We start from the raw sequence: 23,544 nt of genomic DNA, 5'->3' as shown, positions 1-23,544 counted from the left end.
TAATATTATTAATTATTATAATCATATTATTCAAAATACTAATATTATTATCAATATTATTGTTAATATTATTAATATTGATAATATTAACATTATAATATTATTAATATTATTAATATTAATATTAATATTATAATATTATTCAATATTATTAATATTATTCAATATTATTAAATATTATACATTTTTTAAATATTAATATTATTAATAGTATTAACATTATTAATAGTATTAATATTATAAATAATAATAATATTTTTTTAATGTTATTAATATTATTAATATTAATAAAAAAATTAATATTAATAAAAAAATAATATCATTAATATTCTTTATATTATTATTATTAATATCATTAATATTATAACTATTATTATTCATTAATATTATAACTATATTTTTTTTTGGCGCGTAGGTTTTGTCCATGAAAAACCAGAAGAAGAAAAATGTGAGTGTGATGAACACCGCTTCAAGTTCAACTCTCTCTCTGGTCCTGGGTGGATAAGTGCATGATCATCACCGTTATGTTGTGTTTGCATGTAGCACATGCACAACCTTTTCTCTTCCTCCATCGACAATGACAATACTCTGAATAATCAATAATAACCAAGTACGGTAACAATGTGTATTCGGTTCTGAAGAAAAGGAAAACAACTCCTATATTCCCATCGGAGAAGAAGCTAGGCTAATGGCGGTGATGCCCGTGACAGTTGCAGGCACCGTACGTGAATCAGTGACAGATTTGCAAGAGTTGGAACTATGAACATGGTGCAAACATTGAAAAGACAGTGAACTACAACTTCTACCTTCATACATGTTATCTTATGCCAGATTTCTGTTTTTTTAAATAGGAATATTTAAGAAATACCTTTATCCTTATATACAATAACTTAATATTATTATAAGTATTGACTTTGCACATAAGAAAATTATGAGTAAATCACATTTCAGGATAAGTGATTCACGTAAAGATGCATAAGAAAAAGATTGCACATAAGAAAAAGAATAAACTTCAAGGTATATACTAACCTAAAGTCTTTGAGCATAATAAGATGCATATTTTTGTTTGTTGTGGAAATTTACATTAATATGTATGACAAGAGTTGATGTGTGTGTTTTGTGACGTTGAGTTGTGGAGTATAAGTAATTAATGAGGAGAAGTTGATGAGTTTTTGTGTGTGTATCTAGGTAGAGACGAAGTGGCACAGAAAAAAGCTGAAAATTGAATTGAAGTTTGGGTTGATGCATTCATAGACATGTATATTAGGCGCTTCTTTAAAGAAATACCGTTAAAAAGGCTGAACTCCAATGAAGCATTGGTAAAATTAAGGTTAATTTTTAATAGTAGTAGCATAGCATAGAATCACTAAAGCTGATTCCTTTTGTTTATTTCTCTATGAACTTTGAACGCACTATCTTCCTTCTCTTCTCTCCACGCTTTTGACCAAAAAGCACTATTTTCAAGGACATATTAAAATCCTAGTATGCATTTTGTTTTTTGCAATAAATTTCACCATAAAATTTCACACTATTCAACTTTAATTAATACTACTATCAATGAACCATGCTTTGCCAATTACTTCTCTATTCACTGTTTTTGGGATTTCTATCATCATTTATGACTTTATTAAATACTATATATATACTAGTAATAAGTAAATTTCTTGATTTTTCTATAACTTTTACTGATAGAAAACGAGCTCTCTCTCAAGCTAGATTTTAATATGGTAGAGTCATCACAGATATTTTTAATCTTCTACTAGAGACGAAATAAGTGATACCTATTTCATGTCATCTCTTATTTTCTATGTCAAATAATTAAATGTACAGTTTTAGTCCTATGAAATATTATCTCCTTTTTTAATGTCACCATCACTCCAATAAAAATAGAAACATGATATCTCAAATATAATCAATTATAATTAACTTATTCTATTTTCAAAAATTATTTATCTTATCCATACTATAGTATTTTATTTTAATGACATTTTTTGCTTCTCGTGATATTAATTACACAGCTTTCAAAATAGAGAAAGTATATTTTGATTTGAAACAACTACCATAAAACTGAAGTCGTTTATCCACCAGTGTGAAAAATAATTTAGAATAACACCTACGTTTTTAAAATGAGATTGGAAAAAAATTTAAGCAACATTCTTGATTTTTTTTTTAAAATCAGTTTAAGATGTTTTTTTTTGTATATTTATAAGGATTATTTGGTAAACATGATATAATAAAATAAAAGAATTCAACAGAATAATAACAAGAAAAATTCAATGAAAAATAATATTTTTGATTTCAACATTTTTTGGTATTAACACTCGTAATTATTGATTGCTGAGTTTTATGAAGTTATACAGGAAACTCAAAAGATGGGGCTTATTAATGTCTGACTCTTGAATGTGATTCTACCTTTGTTTGTGTTGTGTTTACTGCTAAGACTAATGTACCGTGGATGCTTCGTAATCGATGAAATACTTGTCTTAATTACTATAGAAAAATCAAGTTTAGGGTTACTCATATTTTTCGTGAAGAAAATGCTTCTGTTGGTTATAAGTTGGCTAATTTAGAATTTATTCATAGAGAACAATTTCATTGGTATAATAGACTTTCATTTAATCTGTTCTTATAATTCTTTATGAATAAGTATAGTCTACCTATGTATCATTTTTGTTAACATATGAGTTTTGGTCTAGTCCCTAATATTTTTGTATTTTTTTCTTTTTTTAATAACATTTTTTCATGTGATGGCAGATGATTGTTGTTGCTTGAAGTGTCAACCCTAAAATGTCAAGTTGCATAATGATGCCTAGTATGAAAGTTTTTATATAAAAAAAAAACTGTAACTATATTTAATATATGATGAACATAAAAATTAAATTAAATAGTGATATATAATATAATATAAGTTATATTAAAATAAAATTTTATCTTTAAAATTAAATGTTAATTCATATTTTTTAACAAATTTTGAAGATTATAAAAGAAATACAATTTTAACTAAATTATATATTTTTACTTATATAAATACCTTTCTATTTTATAAAAAAATTATATAAGATTTAAATGATAATTAATATGTTAAAAATATTGAAATTATTATTATTTAACTTTAATATTCTAATAAATAATACAATTTTAATTTACGTGTCACAATACTTATATATAAGATATTATTTAAATAAAAACCTCATGATATTATCATATAAATTAATATTAACTAAATTATAAAAAAATATTTTGTTTATGTATTTATTTTTTCTTAAACTTATAAATAAATTATATAATTTTTGTAAAATTAATATCATGATTCGATATTTTTTAATTTTGAAAAAAAAGTAATACTTCAATTACCATTATATTTTGAATTTACGTAATAGAGAATTTGAGAGATAGAGGAAGAAGGAACAGTTTATGCTATTCTGTGTTATCGAATTTACCTTCTCTGTTGAAAAAAAAATTATTTAACAAAATAAGCATAACCACATAGCCTCAGTATATATAACCATACATAATAATTATTTAAATCATACAATTCTATAAGTATTTATAGAATAGAAATTAAATTTATAATAATATTACTTAAGTTAACTAACTTAATTACCATTTTTTTACTGATTTTTATCATTTAACTATTATTTTATATAAAAGTACGTAAATACAAGGGAGTTGATATAAAAATTATTTATTATAAATATAACTGTAAATTTTAAATTTTATTTCTATCAACTTAACAAAAGTTTAAGTTCACATTTCTTATTTTTAAAATCTGCACCTTTTTAAGGAATTAATGTGGAACACACATTAGCTTTTTTTTTTATTCTTATTATAAAATTTAATTATTTATCATCAAATTTGTTTTGAAATACTAAAAATGTGTAACGTAACTATTCTTCTAGATTATTCCATATACTTTATATTATAAGAAACGGTCAAACTTTTACACAATTAAAATCTGTCATCAATTAATGTGAATCATAAATTCAATGAATGCAATTAGTTAACTATAATTTTTTATCCATGTTAATAAAATAAAACATAAATGAATTGTTTTTAAACTTTTTATAATTCGGTTAGATAATATATTTAGTTTGCCTGATTTAAATAATTAGTGTACTTAAAATTAGGACTTTTAAAACTATTTACTATTAAAACGATAAATAATTTTTAACAATTAAAAAACTGCTTTTAACAGTTAGAGTGCTGTTCTTGTCACCAACATTTGGAGATACTATGAGAGTAAAATTATTTGATTATATTCTTATTTTTCAAAGTTCATTTATCTTATATTGACATTATAGTTTTGCTATCCTAACTTTTATTACTATTTTTACGTGATATTATTTCTTTTTTGTGCTTGACAGAAATCTTGCTTCTCCAATTATTACTGTATTATATTTTTTTTACCATTCACTAAAAAATTATTAAATAAAAAATAAATTTAAAAATCAAAATAATTAATTATTATTTAAATAAATTAGAGATAATTTGATAAATTAAAAAATTATTAATTTTTAAAATAATTTTTATTATTATAATAAAAATTTATAAAATAGTTTTTAAATTAATATTTACTTATTAGCTATCAAAATTTTACTTACTTTTTATTTTATATTATAAATTAATCTTTATTAATCTTTTAAAAATTAATTTAAAATTTAAAATATTAATCATTAAAACTGTGATTAATTTAGATACAAATTTATAAATTATTTTATAAATTTTTTATTAATAAGATAATTTTTTAATTTCTAAATTAGTATCTAGTTTAATTAATATAATAATTAATTATTTTTTTATATTTAAATTTGATTATTATTTAATTATTTTGTTGTTGTGATATTTTATAAAAAGGAAGAGAGTTATTAGAGGTGTCACTAAAAACCTGTAAAACCTTCATTTCCACTTGTATTGCTTTCTTTATCTTTATTTCCTTGTTCTGAGTTTGCTTGCTTTGTTTGTTTGATCTCAATTCCTTGGCTTCCATTCTTGCTTTGATATAGTAAGATTCATTTGGTTGTTGCTTTGAATAAATCATTTTTATCATCATAGTAGTGAATCAACAAACTCATTAATTAAATTGTTTGCATAACTCATTAAATTGTTTCATTCATGGATAAAATTATTTGTTCCTTCGTGATTATATGAGCGAAATGCATCCAATAACATAATTTATTATGCTTAAAAAATTATTACAGATTATATATGTAAGTTTAATTAATTATACTTTTCTCAGTCATAATGGAATTATGTTGAAGTAATTACTATTTATGACATTTATTTTGCTAGAACATTGTTTCTATATCTAATCGATTTTCATTTTTCATTATATGCTAAGTATGTTATATAAATTAGTTGTTAGTGATTAATTAAGTCTATGTTATTTTTTAGGAATGACTTGAAGTCATAATCAATTATTATGATTTATATTTGTTTGCATTGTACTGGAATGGATTATATCAATATGCATTGGAGATATAATTTTATGCATGTTATACAAAATAAAGATACAAAATTTTAAAAAATAATTAAATGACTTAAATATTATGTATGCCAGTTTTAATTATGTGTTGAAATGTGAAATTATGGTTAAAGTTAATTAATTTTTTATTTAATATTTTAATTTATACATTATTATTTTTATGTATGAAATTTAAAATGGTAGTGATAGATGATAAGGTAAATTATGTTACCAAATGGGTATGTTTGAAATTGTAAACTTTTGTAAGTTTTAAGAAAGTTATTTAAATTACATATTTAATATTGAAATTAGGGTTGATTAATTGAAATTATGGTTTAATGGTTTATGTTAAAATTATTATGTTAAAACTATGGACATTATTGTTTGAAACATGAATTATAATTTTAAATTATAGTTAAATAATTAATTTTCTTATAGTATTTTAGGAATTATTAATTTTTATATATGAGATTTAAATTAAATTATATGTAGGATTTTTAATTATAAATTCATATATTTTTTATGTGTAAAAAATTGTATTTTTAAAAGGGATTTTCACACGGCAAAGAAAAAAAAAACTTACAATTGATTTAAAAGAGGAAGACATGGATAACAACATTAATTTCTTATGCACAATAATAGTTATAATTACATAAGCAACTAGTAGCACTCATAATGCTTTTTCTTTATAGTTCATTAGTTATATATGTTTTCTATGTTTAGGAATAACACAAATAATATTAGAGAGTATATTAGAGAGTATAAACAATATTAGAGAGTATTTTTTAAAATGAATATTGTTGGGTTGATTTGATGTTATACCATATTCACACAAACAATCTCGTGACATTATTAGTATGAGACCGAAAATATGTGAACAATTAAGGACAATTAACATGCTCAAGAATGTATTTTAGGTCAATAATTGAAAAGTAAGGGACTAAACTTTTCCGTATAATATAGCATAACATAAAGAATCAAACTGCAATTTTTTCATCAACCGGAAGATAGTTAGTCGATAATGCCATAATGTGTTGAATACGATAATTATGTTGAAGGGAGAATTTTTATTTCAACAATCGATGCAATATGGGAAATCACATATCCTACACAACACAAAATTTTACTTATACTTTAAAGTAATATAATGACAAACTTAGTTGACATACATATATCATGTGAATAATGTTTACAATAAACCACTGTCATTTTGTTGTGGTTTAGAATTGTTTAAAGGTCTTAGACGAAACTCATATACGAGTTAATATTACAAGAAAATCATTAAACATAAACTAATTTAGAGATAAAAATTAATTAGTCATTATATTGACTAAGTTATGTATTATTTTATAAACTAAAAATTATTGATATCTAAAGTAGTTTCTCTTATTAATAAAAAAAAGTATGAAGTAGTTTTTAATTTGGTATCTAACATTAGCTACTAACTATTTTTTATTCTACATTAGTCATTAATTTAATTAAATTAGCTTGTGATTTTGACATAAATTCTTGGATGGAAAGAAACATTTGATTAGAGAATATTGAAGGATGCTCATTCTAGAGAGGATTAAATCATAATACTTGAATGCCAATTCATTTGAATTTGGTATATATCATGACTTTTAACATAATTACGAAATTCGAATGAATATAACTTCAATGTCGGTAGGAAAATACTATCTTAAGAATTTCAAATTTGTGTTAGAATAGAAAGATAAATATGTAGTCACAATTTTCTTCATGGGGTGGACAATAATCAATATAGTCTTATTAATGTGTTTACATAATGTTTCTTGTATGATTTTATATATTTATATTGCATAGATGAACTATTTTTTATTCGTAACCTGTTTTATATTTTTTCATTTAGGAGTGATATCTTCCTCTACAAAAAAAGTGTAAAGGAAAGAAAAGATAAAACTCTTGTAACTTATGATGAAGTTCTTCGTCAACTATGAGGGATCAACGCAATTTTAAATTAAACACATTTTTTAGCAAGCATAATCAAATAACTGATTATAATTATGTGATGATGGTTTAAATAAAGATAATTTTTCTTCATTTTTTCATATTTTACCCAAGCACTTAAAATTTCAAGGATTTAAATGCTTTGTGTTTCACTCGGTTTCCATTTTATTCAAATTTAAAAGCGACGAAAGTTTGTCACTAGATGCAGTGAGGTTAATAAGAAAAATATGAAAATCAAACCAGAAGATTGATTTAGTGTATGACTAATTTGAAGTATAACGGACAAAAACTATCATTTTCAAATATTTTCAAAGAATTCCACTACAACCATAATATAGCATTAAGTTCCATAATAAAACCATATATGTTGGGCCAAAATATAAAAAATGTGGGTAATTTCAATATTAATGAAAACCTTTCACATTACAGATGTATATGCATATACTACTACCATAAGTTGAACTAAACATAAATAATAAGAATAAAAAACGTATGGATATTAAATCTGAATTTATTTTTAAAGTAAGGATACTATATTCATTTAAAAATTTATCAATTAAAATGAATATTTTAAAATTTTACATCAATTAAATAACTTTATTTTTTATTATTTGAGTAGTTGTGTTTTCTCCTTTTCCACAGTGGAAACATAAGTTAATAGTAGTAAAGAATCAAACATTAGATGGATATTTAGATTATGTTTAACTGTGATGATAGTGTAATCTGAAAACAATCTGTATCTTTGTCCTGCAGGTCTCCGTTACTGGCAGTGTTTGAATGTGAAAAGTGACAGAATTGGTTGGTTGAATAAGAAAGTGGGAAAGTGGGGGAACAAGAGTTACGGGTTTGAATTTTGTGACTGGACCCAAACCATTTCCGGAAGAGCTGCATGTAAGACAAGTGTGTCAAATGCCAAACCCCATTTTCATTTTCCTTCCTTAAAAAACATCCAAGTACCCAACCCCACTTTCGTAATTTCCCACCCCTCCCTCTCAAACAAATCTTTCAATTTTTGGGCAGCCCCAGCCACAGCCCCAGCCCCAGCCCGGATCTTTCGCGGACGTGTTTCAGACAATTTTTCTTCCGCGCAGAGCCAAAAGTCACTTCTCTCCACTCTTTCTTTATTATTTCTCCGTCTTCCGTTTCTCTCTCCCTTCTCACCCTTTACGCTCAAACTCTTCCTATTATATAAATCAACTCACCACCCTCACTTTCTCTCTCTCTCTCTCTCCCTCTCCCTCTCAAAACCAGCAACTCAACCTTGCATGCATTCTTCTGCTTCTTCTCACTTAATATTCTTCTTTCCTTTTAATCCAACAAAGATAACATGGACAACAAGTAGCTTTCTGTTCAACCAGTAACGCATCTCCGGAGTAAGAGCTTGTTTCAGTTTTCGCCCTTTTTTAAGCCTTTTTTTTTTCCTTTCCGTCAATAAACTGTTATTCATTTCTGTTTCTTCTTCAGAAACGTTTTTCTCAGGCCTTCATTCTGCACCATTCTTATCTCTATACCAATCAATGGCTCGTGCGACTAACTGGCTATCGTTCTCGCTCTCCCCCATGGAAATGCTCCGAACCTCCGAGCCTCAGTATGTGCAATACGACGCCGCTTCTGCGAATAACTCGCATCACTATTTTCTCGATAACTTGTACGCCAACGGTAATATATAGTAGCCGCTTATTTACTTACTTAGTTACTAGTTACTGCTTCGATAAAACAAGTGCACGTGAGAGATCGCTGAAACTGTACATTTTGTTTGCAGGGTGGGGAAACGGGAACCTCAAGCCTCAGGTGCTGATGGAGCAGAATCTGAACCAGAGCGAGGTTAGTTATGTCGAATCGTCGCACTCGCAGAGCGTCAGCCACGCGCCACCGCCCAAGCTCGAGGACTTTCTTGGCGACTCCTCCGCTGTGATGCGTTATTCCGACAGCCAGACGGAGACGCAGGACTCGTCGCTGACTCACATGTATGACCACCACAGCTCTGCGTTCTTCGGCGACCAGCAGGATCTCAAGGCCATTGCTGGATTCCAGGCTTTTTCGACCAACTCTGGTTCCGAGGTTGATGATTCCGCGTCCATCGGGAAAGCGCAGCCCAGCGAGTTCGGGACTCACTCTATTGAGTCCTCTGGGAACGAGTTCGCCACTTTTTCCGGGGGCGCCACCGGCAATCTCTCGCTCGCAGTCGCTCAGAGCTCCGAGAAGGCCGTTTCTGCGGCAGATTCCGGAAGCTCCAAGAAGGTCGTGGATACCTTCGGCCAGCGAACTTCTATTTACAGAGGTGTCACCAGGTATACTGATTTTTCATTTCTCTATTATTGTTATTGCATAAGTCAATTACTGTTTTATGTTTTTTTTTGTTGGTTTGTGTGTGTGGATATGGTGCTTGGGCTAAAAAATGATGTTTCTCTTTTTCTTACCCAAAGGATGTTTTGGGATGTTGGAAGTTGAAAAAAAGTAGCTATAGCAAGTTCTTGTCCATTTGTGAGAATATAAGGAGATAGTGATTTTAGATATGCAGTATTGACAATGGTTTGAAAGAGGTCAAGATCATAAATTTGGCCTATTCTCACATCTATTTCATGTTAGATTGCGATTTATCTTTAATTATGTTTTCTGTGATTCTGCAGGCACCGATGGACAGGTAGATATGAAGCGCATCTATGGGACAACAGTTGCAGAAGGGAGGGTCAAGCGAGGAAAGGGCGTCAAGGTCTATCTCTCTCTATTTTTTAAAGTAAAGAAAGAAAATGAGAATAATAGAGGAATAGGTGTGATGGTATGAGACTGAAAAGTGGCTTGCATGCATTGAAGGTGCAGTTAATGGTTGGAGTGTGGTAGGACACCTGGGGTTTCTTTGTAAACAGTACTTTTTATGATTGACTGATGGGGGTATATACATACTATGGTGGTAGTACTTGTTGCTTCACTGTTTCTGCATTTTTCTTTCAATTGATTTGATCCGATGTGCCGCCATTTTGCCCCTTGTGAGTCGGGTGTCTTTGCTTTCTTGTCTGGTCAGACATGTTAATCTCTCATTTCTGTTCTCTCTGCATTTTCTCCCTGTTCCGTACACTTTTGTTGACGCCTTCATGTCTAGTATCTTATCTATCCGTCCTTCCCCTTTCTCATTAGTCATGACTCCTAACTCATATTGTGCATTAGGGCTTTATCTTTTGCTTTTGCTTTCCCACTTGCCAGGGAAAGCTGCGTTTGACCACATCACCCATCACTCCCATATTGAAATTTGTACTGGTTTACATTCAGATGGCGGAGCGTATACTGTAGCTCTGAAGGGTTTCCGACAGTGGGTCTGGCCCCCCCATCTCAGAATAATGTTGTCCTCATGGGTCTGAAACAAACTCACGGGATTTCTTAGATCCTATGTTGCCGGGACAAATAACAAAAATATTTTTTAATCACTCTTTATTGGACGAAAGAAGAGAAAGAAAGAAACGGCAAAAAGGCTATTTGTCTAAAATCGTTCCAATGAGAAATAGGCAATTCCGCATTGCTTTTTTCGGTCTCTTTTTAAATGCCGGGATATGTCTTTGACTATTAGGCTATCTACTTGCTATGATTGTTAAAAATTTTATTAACCTGAAAGGAAACCTTGCACAGATACTATCAATTTTTGTCTTTAAATTAATGTTGTTCATAGATTGAACCTTTTAGTACAAATAAAATTCGACCCGTCCTTGTTCTAGGAAAAGAGGATGGGGTTGATGGATCTAATCCAATGTACAGTTGTTTTCATCCTATCTAGCAGCCATAAAGGGAGTGAGAGAGAAAAAAATAAAGGAAAAAAAGGTTGCTTGTGCGCATGCACCATGGCAATTGGCAAGCATATATGATCACTTTTCTTTGGTCATTTGCATTTTGGGTTAGAAAAGTAATTTTTGGCAGATAATTTTGACTATTCCGTTAGCTGATGTTTGATATTTTTGGCTTTTCCTTTGCATGGAACGGGACTTTGGTGCATTTCTTGCTGTCATTCAACTTTTTGACTCTTCTACAGTTTATTTGGGTAAGTAGTACTTTTCATTTGGATTTGGTTCAAGAATGCTTAATACTACTATCTTAAACTTTTTTTGTTGTTTGAGAGATGGTTGTGACATAGCCAATTGTTGTGATTCTCAGGTGGATATGATAAGGAAGAAAAGGCCGCTAGAGCTTATGATTTGGCAGCTCTAAAGTACTGGGGGCCCACCGCTACCACCAACTTCCCTGTAATGCAGTCACTTCTTTCTTGTATTCAGTTTTGATAGATCTTAGTTGCATGAAATCCTAGACATATACAAGAACTGAAAATCTTGAGGTGGGACCAAAGAAGGGGAGATTCTACGCAAGGAATCATGCATGTTTAGTGTTCATATTTTAATAGGCTTGCATGTAGAAAAGTGATACAAAAGTTTCTCTTAAAGCGGATTGTGGTTAATGTGAAAGAAATATGCTTTACTTGGTACTTAAAAAGTGTTGAGGCTAAGGTGCCAAGAAAGGGTGTATAGTATCTTCATACTATAGTGGCCATAATATGAAAAGAGGGAGGAGGAGGGGGTGGAGAATTCTATATTATATGTATAGCTAGCTTGGTGGGTACATAGTACATATGTATAATATAAACTGAGATAATCCATAACAAACATCACTGACTTTATTTCTATCCTCCTTTCTCAGGTATCCAATTATTCAAAGGAATTGGAGGAGATGAAGCATGTTACGAAGCAAGAATTTATTGCATCCCTGCGAAGGTTTGCTTGAGTTAGCTTGTTAAAAATTTATCATTGTACACTTTTATGCAGTTACTGAAACTTTGAATTTTCATTCTTGCAGGAAAAGTAGTGGGTTTTCCAGGGGAGCTTCTATATACAGAGGTGTCACAAGGTTTGGAGTCTAAAATTTAAAATTATATAACATATTGAAGTGCCTGATCCTGTTTTAATACTTGTTAGTTGTGTTGTGCAGGCATCATCAACAGGGTAGATGGCAAGCAAGAATTGGCCGGGTAGCTGGAAACAAAGATCTGTACCTGGGAACATTCGGTATATATCTTTTCTTTTCTTTCATAGTCATGTTATAAAAAAAATGTGTCATCGTCTAAGGCACTTCACATTGTAACAGCAACTGAAGAGGAGGCAGCGGAGGCATACGATATTGCAGCAATAAAGTTCAGAGGTGCAAATGCAGTAACCAATTTTGAGATGAATAGATATGATGTGGACGCTATAATGAAGAGTTCTCTTCCAGTGGGTGGGGCAGCAAAACGCTTGAAGCTTTCTCTGGAATCAGAGCAGAAAGTTGCTGTGAGCAGCAATCAGCAGAATCCACAGTGTGGAAACGGGAGTGGCAGCATCAATTTCTCGGCCATTCACCAGCCGATTGCTTCAATCCCTTGTGGAATTCCGTTTGATTCTTCAACAGCATATTACCATCACAACCTTTTCCAACATTTTCATCCTTCCAACGCTGGCACAGCAGTGTCCACTGTCACTTCTGCTAATGCAACTGGGCTTAATGCACTGCCTCCTCCAGCAACAACAGCAGCTGAGTTCTTTATTTGGCCTCACCAGTCTTATTGATCTAATCAACTGCAACATCTTTTGCTAATTTTCTGGTTATGCTAACAAATCAAAAGCTATAGTCTCTGGCACAGTTTAGCTCCTCCTCTATAATTAACACCTTTAGGCTGCTAAGAAAGAAAAATGAGGTTTTTGAGTTCGCTAGTCTTAGTTACAGTAGGAAGCTGGATATGTAACTAATTACTGAAGAAAATGAGAAATATTTCGTGCATTGTAATCTTTGCACAACAATTTCCTAAATGCTTATTAGCTTTAGTATCATCTTCCCCTTTCTTTAATTACTTTAATTGTCAATTCGTCTTCGTGTTAAAAATTGCTGTTTATAACATTTCCGTGAAACACGGAAATAGAATGATCTCTTATTAACTCAATCTTAATTTAATGTCCGGTGTTGCTGTTTTATTTTATCTCTTGATATGTACATATTTGAAAGTTTTTCAATATGGATGGAATATCCCATGTATTCTTGTGTATATTTTTCTGATAAAAAAACAAAAAACTCATTATCAGTTATCTTTTTTTTGACACATACACTTAACTATCTTCATGTAATAATAATTTTCATTGATTTTAAAATAAATAACGTACACTGAGTGAAGGGTTTTTTAACTAAATTTTCACGTCTTGATAATGTTATTATCAATGGATACTTCATACATTTTCCTGATGACTTCATACGTTGTCTTTCCTTCATTGACAGCAATGATGAATACGTTAGCACTGTCTGCAAATATGATTCTTTTCCATAAATATTTTGTTGCTTGCAAATTTTTAAAATTTATTTGGTAATGACCATTTACTGAATTAGGACAATATAAGTTTTTTTTTCCTTCATTTAAGCTAAAGTCAGTCCTAAGTCCTATGTACCTAGTAGAAAGGTTTTCTGGTGAAACTTGTAATCAGTGTTTCCCTAATATTTATTACCAAACAAATATCTGCAGATAAAAAAATAGTTGTAGCAATGAAACTCGTCACACACTAAATGTCTCTAGTTCTTACTAATTAAACTACCGACAAAGCACAAGTGAAAGGAAATACTAGATGCTATTGGTGACATAAAAGTAAATGTGAAATACTAAGGAAACTGACGTAAAAGGGAAATAGGATAAAAGAGAAAACAAGATGAACAAGTAATTGCAAAGAGATGAGGATAAAGACAGGGCTTCAGAACATGTCACCTTAAATCATCTTCATCTTCAATTCTTAGTTTTTATTATAGTTTAGAATTTTTTTTATTAATTCTACTATAATTCAAAAACTCAAACTCTTTAACTTATCCTTTAGGGAATCTCGTAGTTAAATTTTTTCGCTATTATTTTCATAACAGTTAAGCAACTAATTTGTAGTCACTTACATAAGTAACAGTTTTTCTGTAAAAAACTAAATCAGTCGCACTAATAATACTCCCAAGTTAAATAATCTTTATTTAGTTCTGTCATGTTTTTGGTACAAATATTCATTTTCTAAATTCTACTCGAGTGAAATATTTCAAATAAATAGAGAAAACAAAATTAGAGTAGATCAAATTTTATTAATGTCCATAGAACAAAATAAATATTTTGTTTTATTCTGTTTTTTTTATTCATTTAACCATTTTAACTGGAAACAAATTGTTTTTAACTAAATTTTATTTTTAAAACGCATCAAATGCAGAATAATTAGTTGTGCTTGTTTTTGTTTTTACCAGACATTTGATTAAACGCTGCTAAAGTAACAGTAGAAGTCTCGCCTTTTTTTATATATCTTATTTTAAGGAATATTTAATTAAATAATAAAATAGACTACATATTAACCTATTCAAGAAAGGGAGAATGACATAAAAAATAATTGTGATGAATAATCTTTTCCTTTATCAAATGCACATAAACGTCTAATATATATAAAAATGTTTTTTCTAATAAAGTATAACTCATTAACATTTTTTTCTCTGAAAAAACAATAATATATGGTAGAAAAAGAAACCATTAAGAAAATGTTATCATATTTAAAACATATCTTCCTAATGTACTTATCTAAAAGATAAATAAATGCTAATGATAAAAAAAACATATATGAATAGAGGCACATGCATAAAAATAAAATAAAATTGAGGCTCCTATTTATTTGATGGCTAATTTTTTAACTCAACATCTACAATTCACTATTTTGATAAGTGACTTCCGGATGTAGAGATCCGGAGTTTTTTTTATATTTTGAATATTACGAATATTCAGAATTTATGTTTCCAAATATCTACATCCATAAATCAGTTTTCAGACACCATATCTGAATATTTGATTTTCTTTGAGCCACACCTATTTCTCGCCACGGCCCATGGTTCGATTTTAAGTTCTCTTCCTTAGCCCAATATTTTGGGAACAGTGCTAGTAACACGGGCCTCAAATTCAAAAAGCCCACTAGGATATAACTCATTTTTGTTATTCTTTTAACATCAAGGCAATTCTCAACTGCAGAAAGGTAATTTCTAGAGAAAATATTGTACGAAGAAGAATCACACAAATTTTATCAATACTTTGTAGGGAACTTTTAATCCTCAAGAAATTAACATTCCAACTAAAACGGATCAAATTTTAAGTATATATATGTTATATTCAAAATATAATTTTAAATGGAGGCAAAAGTGATTTCTGTGAAAAACCATATGTGCATAGTTTTTCTTTTCATATAATTCATAAGCTTTCTGTGTGTGGAGTATGACAGTGATGAAAGTTCAATTTTGTTTTTCCCATCTTTGCTAGTTGCAAACCAAGGTGAAATACAAAGGAGACACGTTTCATTTGATGGAGTATTTACGAATGGTGAAAATGTGTGAATGGCACTGCAGAGCAAAACAGTTACCCTAACTCTGCTGCTGTTGTTCATCATTTCTACATTACATTGTTGCTTGAGGAAACAGTCGTTCTCATTGTTAATCCAAAGTCAAAAGCAATGATTTGCATCTTCAGCAATGCTCCCTACAAGTTCATGCTAAATTACAAGCCCCCACTACGTTCGACTTTGGATTTAACCACTTACACTGCTATAAATATCACTCCATCCTACAACAAATCTCACTAACGAAGAAGGGTCACTCCATGATCAGTTGCATGTGGCGACTCATGTCCTTTAGGTAACTTGAGCAAGTATAATCTTCTAGGTCACATGCCTCTAACAATTGAGATTTTGGTGCCATTGAATTTTGCTTAAGGTCTATAATTGACTCTTCCCCGTTTAGCATCTGCACAACCTATAGTCAACAAAGATACAAGTTAGTTTCAAAGCATACAAAGGCTTAGAACAGTGTTTTCATCAAACTAAGCTGAAAAAGAAAATATGTTCATCTTCTATCTTCTAATCTAACCTTATTCATGAATGGCCGTTTGGAGGATGCATGGTGGACACACATGGAAGCTGTCACCATGACTCGCAGCATTTCTTGATGATCATATTCCTCTCCTAATCTGGGGTCTGCAATGTCTTTTACATTGTTTGTGTCCAGCAGTGGCTTGGCCTGACAACAGTAAATCATTTGTAAACATAAGCAGAATTTTGCAAGCAAAGATTATATAAACATCTTCAACTCTCCCTTGCCAAATCCTCAAGTGTTTCAAGGACTCACTCATCCATGTTCTCTCAGAAGGGAAATTCACTTTGGATCTTCCATGAGACTCTAGGGTTATGAAGACTTACCCAGGTGACAAGACTTTGCCTGCTATCTGAATCAACAGCACGACGGCCTGTTATGAGCTCCAACAGCAAAACTCCAAATGCAAATACATCAGTTCTCTCGTCCACAATTCCATGCATAAAATACTCCGGAGCTAAATAGCTGCAACCAACCATTTCATGCATGTAGTGTTTTAAAACTAGGAAAATGGTTACAATAGGAAATGTGAGTGAATGAAGCTACAACACTAACCCAAATGTGCCTTCTATTGGGAAGACAACATGGTTGGCCCACTTATTTGGAAGCCACTTGGCCAGTCCAAAATCTGAAATCTGGAGTTTATTACAGAGCGAGTTATTTTCTTTGCATAGAAAGACACATAGAATATAATTAGAAAAAATCAGTTTATATTATAAGCTGCTGCCATAGTACCTCAGCTTCATAATTTTCGTTTAGTAATATGTTGGAGGCCTTGATGTCCCTATGAATGATTCGCCTTGGGCACTCTTTATGGAGATAATGCAATCCATCAGCCACTCCAATAGCTATCTTGAATCGTTTTCCCCAGTCCAGGCCTTCAGAATCTGACAGGTTGAACACCTCGTTGTTAGCCATGAAAAATAGAATAAGCACAATAAGAGGAGGATAACATGAAAAATGAAGTAAGAAATGGATGCAAGACCGCACCAAAAAGCAAAGAACTAAGACTTCCATGCGGAGCTAATTGTAGGACAAAGAAGAGGCCTCCATCAACACCAAACCCAACAAGGTGTGTTGCATTTGTGTGGTTTATGTGTGCAATAATCCCAAGCTCTGTCAAAAAATCACCAGCTCTATCTGCAGCATCCTTTTCATTCTTCATTAGCCTCTTTACAGCTATAACTTGACCATCAGGTAAGTTTCCTTTGTACACTTCAGCATGACCACCTTTCCCAACCAAGTTCTCTATAAAATCATAGATAACAATATTAAAACAAATGAAAAGTCAAAATATTTGGTTAATTGTTATTGATCATGTTAGTATTAAATGTATAGTTTCTGAATTCAGACACATGAAGACTCTCACAAAAGGAAAATTTCAAAGGGTCACAACATCCCGTGGAATTTAAGACTGTGACCCAGAGGCATATTTTGGAAACTATCAGCTATTAAGTTGAATAGTGTTAGACTTGGTAAAATACATAGTGACATGTCAAGTTGAAATTAACTCTAATGTGGAAACGTTATTTGACTGGCTTCTTATCGAACTACTTGACAACGGCTTTTCCATTAAACTTATTTCATCATTGACTAATAGTTGAGATTAAAGGCAATAAATTCAATATTTATGTTTTTTTTCTATTTAGTCTTGGCAGAATGCTGCTATCACAACTGTTTTGAAGCATCTCCATTTTGCATTATAAAAGTAGAATGACCATTAAAAACTCCTAACTTTCCGCAAATTAATTATAAATTGTCTCAAGTGGGTCATTCTTTTTAAGAAGTGATTTGGGATATCCCTAATAAAATCTTATCAGATTGAATGAATATTTATATCTAGGATGGAAAGAAACAAACAGACAAAATGCATCATAAGGCCTGATTACCATAACTACAAACTGAATAACTAACACTAGTTCTTGCAATGTCCCTACTACAAAAACATGACATGTACCGACACCAATTGACATCATTATAAACATCATTAAGGTGTGAACTAAGCTGAAGCCGTACCCTTGACAAATTTACACTGACAAATTTAATAGCTTGGCTCATGCATGTGCTATCGATGAAACCGAGAGAAGTAACTTTCTTGCAAACTATGGTCATACGATATGTCAGTTTTCAAAGGACACACTGCCCAATCCCATAGGTTAATGGGTGGGACACTGTTCAATGTGGTTGACAAGTGACAGCTGAAAGCACCAGCAAACGCACGCCTGTGTATTTTCATGGAAATTTGCCTTTAAAGGGACTGTCTTTTAGGCAAAGTACACAACTCATACCCAGGCATATGATTATGTACTAGTGTAATACTTCTTTGTACGCTAATATTTTGAGTATTAAACTAATAATGCACTCAATAGAACAAAATAAATCTTATTCATATTTTCGTGATGTCAGACTTTAGTATCCAGCGTACACTTGCAATCTGCACTAAAGGGCCAAGAATATTAATGTGAGGCCCCATAAATAAATGTCCTTTTCTGTGGACATGCAGAAACAAGAACCCTATGTTTGGTCAAAAAGGTCGTCTACTCTACGGTTTCCAAGGGAAAGTTAGGCACTAAATGGCACCAAGTTAACACCTCTAAGTCATCATCAACCATCAACCATAATACCATGCAACAATCAACCATGTTGTAAATTATAAGAATTCTAAACCAGCTTCACCCACAAAAGATCTCCAAAACAACCATTTTTCTTATTTCTCTTTTCAACAATGAACCTCTAACACATACCAATTATTTTGTAACATCTCACGATCAGGTAGAAGAATGCAGAGTCTCGCATTATTAAATTGGGGGTTCATATTCCTATTCATTTGACAAAGTTGGTAAATGTAAATTCCTCTTTACATTTCATCACAAAAAAGAAACTATTTTGAGCCATTCAATAAAAGTTATAGCGAAAAGATACATTATCTAATGGCACGAGAGTCTATGCTTGTAATAAAAATGAAATTTTGCAAAAAACTTAATTATAAAAGACACACCAAAATAGAAATAAATCACATTCACCCATGCCTCTTTTCTTCTGCTAATGGTGACTGATTAAAAATACCAAACAGCGAAAGTGGAAGATTCATCCCTCCAAATAACTGATCTTTCCAATGAGAATTTTTCATACTCACAAACTTCAAAAACTTATTCATAGTATAAAAAAAAGACTGAAACTTTCACCAAATTATGAAAAAAAAAGAGGATTTCGTTCATACCAGAACTAAAATTGTTAGTAGCAGTTGCTAACTCTTCATAATCAAAGTTTCTCCAAGAGGGTTTCGCGGGAATAGCGCCAATATCAATACCCTCTTCGGCACTTCGAATACGAGCAAGTTTTTTGGTCAAACCCTTCCGAGAGATATCATGGCTCACCGAAAGCAGAGGAATGGACGTTAATTTTCGCACAGACTTGAACTTGAAAACGTCGACCATAGACTTCCATGGCAGCGTGTAACCCTCTTTTCCGCTATCCAACGATGACTCCGTCTCAGACTCTGTCTCCGAAACAGGGGTTTCCAGAATCGCCCTCGGTGATCCCTCGCCGTCGCTCATAAACTCTTTCGCATGATTACGTGAGAATGCCATTTCTGAGTTCTTCTGTTCTATTTATCTGCTCTTCTCGAACTCTGCAGAAACAGAGGAAACAGAAAAAAAAAACGGTCTTTAAAGCTTTAATTTTTTTTAATGTAAACAGATATAAATGAAAATTCGATCCACGTGAATTAAAAATAATAATTAAAATCCAACATGGTTTTCTTCTCTCCTCAAATGATTTGTTTTTCTAAATTCCCGGTTGAATGTTCTGTTTTGTGTGTTGTGCACCTTAAACAGGGGTGGTTATTTTAACAGAAAAGGACAAGGAAAAGGAAATAAAAGCTTACCTTATTTCGACATAGTTCAGGGCCACGGGAGTGTTTATTCGAAATTGAAAAGCCCGTGCCCGCACCTGTAAGTTAGAAGGACTAATTCGTTGGTGGTGAAAATCCTCCTTTACATTGGTGAGGGCAAGAGAAAAACAGAGGAATGCAGAGAGCAGAGAAGGGTGGATGCAGAATAGAAGCAGGGGAAATGACAGAGAAAGAGGGTTTCAAAATTGGTATGTGTTTGAGCGATGCTTAATATTGGGAGGAGAGGAGCATGCAACATCCAGGGTTGGAATGTTTCCTATATTTATACATCCTACTCTTTTCAATTCTATTTTTCTTCATTTTTTTATTTTCAACCTTTTCATTTGCTTGAGTTTAGTCTCTTATTTTTAACTTGTTATTGGATCGGTTGGTAATGTTGTCATCAATGGTCTTTATTTTCATTTCATTTACTATTAATAAATTATTTTATCTATCAATTATTTGTTTTTATTATAAATAACAGTGATTGAAAAGCGTCATACATTTTTTCAATTTCTGAAAGAACCATGCAAGAGGTTTCACTCGTGTATATAAAAAAATGCATTTACCTTTTACTAAACAATTGTAAATAAACATTTGTAGCGTGTCTTAAGTTTTTTTTGATAAATTTTTTTAAAATAAATATTGAAGTAGCAAAGTAAAGGAGGGGAAAATAGAAAAAAAGAAAGAAAAGAGAAGAAAATAATAATGGTTGTGGTTGTATTGTGAAACGAAGTGTTGGTCGTGACTTTTGGCGAAACTAACGCACAAACAAAAGAACCTGCGAAGTGGAAAATTGCGTAGCCGAACAAAAATAGCAAACGTGAGGAGAGAGGAAATTGCATACACCTATTATCAATATATTATTTTCCTTAATTACATCATTTAAATATTTCAATAATCGAAGAAATTGAAGATGAAGATAAAAGAGACTTTTGAAGAGGCTGAAAGCACACCGAATATACGTTTTCATGAGTAGGCGTGTGTTTTTTTCAATAAACCATTACGCCTTTTTTTATTTCATCAATAATAAACATATTCTTCCCCAACTTACTAGGCATGTAATAAATTCTATAAAACTCAATTCAATAAAACTAAATTATTTATATAAATTGAAATACTTTTATCTCTATTCGATGTAATATTTTTAATGCTTCTCTCGAATCAAAACACTTCAACTCATTTATTGAATGGTCAACAAATTTTTATTAAAATATACTTCAAATGACTATTATAAGATATTAAAAATTATAAAATATCTCTTATCTCTTATTTTTAATAATTGATTAAAATATTGTTACACGTGTTAGGATAAGGAAGGGTATACTCCATTGTAATATTTTCTTAAGCAGTTGATAACGTAAGACCTTAGTGGTCTTGTTACCTTCGTGCTTGTGTTGTCAGCAGCATCATTGTAAAAAGGCAGGTGAACGGAACCATGTCTGTCTTTCATATAGACTATATATATGAAAAAATAATACCTCTAAACCAAATCTTAAAAGAATATATAAGTTTCTGAATGTTTCTATCTTATATTTTACTTAACTTTTATTATTATTATTATTTAACTTCTTCATAGGTTTTTTCCTCTTCCTACTCTTAACATAATCAATGTTTATTTACGTTTTCCTCGTAGTTGATATAAGAAGCACACTGTTTGAAGCTTCGTTTTTATTGATTCCATAGCAACGTAAAGTGGCGTGCCCATTTGTTAGTTTGGTTCGTCAAAACAAATGTCCGAAAGGATATAGTTAAGAAACAAAAACCGTCCTCAGACATTTTTGGTGTTTCTTGCTCGTACGTTGTGACATGTTTCATGTTTGTTTTATATTTCTTTAAAGTTTACAGCAATTTTGTCTTCTTATGGTTGAATTGCAGCCACAAATCCCGCACCAAAAAACAAACAAAGTTCAATACCAAAACCTAAACCAAACACAAGCATTGAAATAGTTTAGGGTGTTTCACTAACTCTTCTGTGTTCCTGTGTTAGGTCACGTTCCATATTTCTCTCTCAAACACTCACTACCATATATATATATATATATATATTTCATATCTTCCTTCCTCATAGCGTCACTGTCATACGAGAGAAAAAGCTTAGGGCAGCATTCTCTGTTAAGTAGGTCAACTAAACCCATTAATGTGTTTTTCATATACTCACAATTTGCAGAGCCTTTAATCTAAAATAACGAGAAAACTTAATTAATACTTTTGTTACATCAATAATTAATTTTACTTAATTATAGAAGAATAGCTTAATTACTTGTTCTATTTAAGGAAAATGAAATGGCATGTGAGTAGCACTTGAATATTAATTGACATGATTAGAATAAACTTCACCAACTTCACCAAGTGAGCGATTTGAGTTCAGTTAGGGAAGTGGCTTAACTGAATTCCATTGACGTTTTAAAGTGCAAGAGTGGATAAGAAGCTTAACGATTTGTGGGGACCCTTAATTTTATAAAGTGTTTAATAAAGTTGCAGTTAACTTCAAAAGTTAACCAACCAAAGTCATTCTTCCCTCCAATGAGTTTGATTTGACCAGTTTTGTTAAGCAAAATTCAAGGTGGGAGCAACAACTAGTTAATGCAACTTCTCATAAGGATTGCAATTCGGATGCTTTATTTAGAAAGTTGGTTAACATCATGTTAGGTTATTTATTTATTGTTGCAATAAAATTATATATTATTTCTGATAATATATTTTTATCTGTTTTCATTACATTTACCATCTTATTACTTCCCTAAAAGGAACTTCTTATAATACATTCTTTCTTTTCTTTTCCTGTTTCACTATTTGTTGTGTGTAGGACATTGTTTCGTTTCAGATAAAGGATGGTAGTTAACATTGGTCTTTATGTGAGGTGGATCTTTTCATTCTCTAAAATTGGTTCAAGTCAGATACACTTGAAAATGGAATAATCCTGAATATGGAATAAACCCAAAATAAATATGCAAATATAGTAAAACTCTTAAAGTTATGATACTTAAACATAGAAGGTAATCTACTAATAAATAAAAATTCATTTATAAGGGTTGGGACACTTATCATTTTTAATTTATTTATTTATTACTGATAAAAAACTATTAAAAAAAATAAAATTTGAGATAAAAATAATTATTTATTATATTAGTTAAATGATATATTATTATAGAAACTAATAAAATTATTATTATTATACAAAATAGTTTATATTAATTCATAAATTTTTTAAATAGGTATCAAATTAACTATCAATGTTTTAACTACTAACTTTATACTTTATAATTAAAACATAGTTAACTAATTTAAAAGTTATTTA

The 23,544-nt window shown here is 30.7% G+C and overlaps 2 protein-coding genes across 2 annotated transcripts; one reads left to right on the top strand and one right to left on the bottom strand.

Moving 5' to 3' along the window:
* The first annotated feature begins 8,471 nt into the window (after window positions 1–8,471).
* On the top strand, window positions 8,472–13,269 carry LOC137811312 (AP2-like ethylene-responsive transcription factor AIL6). The gene is made up of 10 exons (XM_068613000.1): window positions 8,472–8,802; window positions 8,894–9,088; window positions 9,192–9,720; window positions 10,060–10,142; window positions 11,448–11,456; window positions 11,570–11,658; window positions 12,107–12,180; window positions 12,263–12,313; window positions 12,395–12,471; window positions 12,551–13,269. The coding sequence occupies exons 2-10, from the start codon at window positions 8,947–8,949 to the stop codon at window positions 13,006–13,008; spliced, it is 1,512 nt and encodes a 503-aa protein (XP_068469101.1). The 5' UTR covers window positions 8,472–8,802; window positions 8,894–8,946; the 3' UTR covers window positions 13,009–13,269.
* A 2,490-nt stretch (window positions 13,270–15,759) lies between these two features.
* On the bottom strand, window positions 15,760–20,545 carry LOC137811311 (receptor-like cytosolic serine/threonine-protein kinase RBK1). The gene is made up of 8 exons (XM_068612999.1): window positions 20,238–20,545; window positions 19,572–19,982; window positions 17,342–17,599; window positions 17,087–17,238; window positions 16,907–16,986; window positions 16,678–16,816; window positions 16,349–16,498; window positions 15,760–16,234 (listed from the first exon to the last, which is right to left on the bottom strand). Exons 2-8 carry the CDS (start codon window positions 19,939–19,941, stop codon window positions 16,076–16,078), a joined length of 1,308 nt encoding a protein of 435 aa, XP_068469100.1. The 5' UTR covers window positions 19,942–19,982; window positions 20,238–20,545; the 3' UTR covers window positions 15,760–16,075.
* Between the last annotated feature and the right edge of the window lie 2,999 nt (window positions 20,546–23,544).

Source organism: Phaseolus vulgaris, chromosome 2 (genome assembly GCF_000499845.2).
Source record: "Phaseolus vulgaris cultivar G19833 chromosome 2, P. vulgaris v2.0, whole genome shotgun sequence".
NCBI classification, from domain to species: Eukaryota; Viridiplantae; Streptophyta; class Magnoliopsida; order Fabales; family Fabaceae; genus Phaseolus; species Phaseolus vulgaris.
This window is presented reverse-complemented; position numbering and strand designations above follow the sequence as displayed.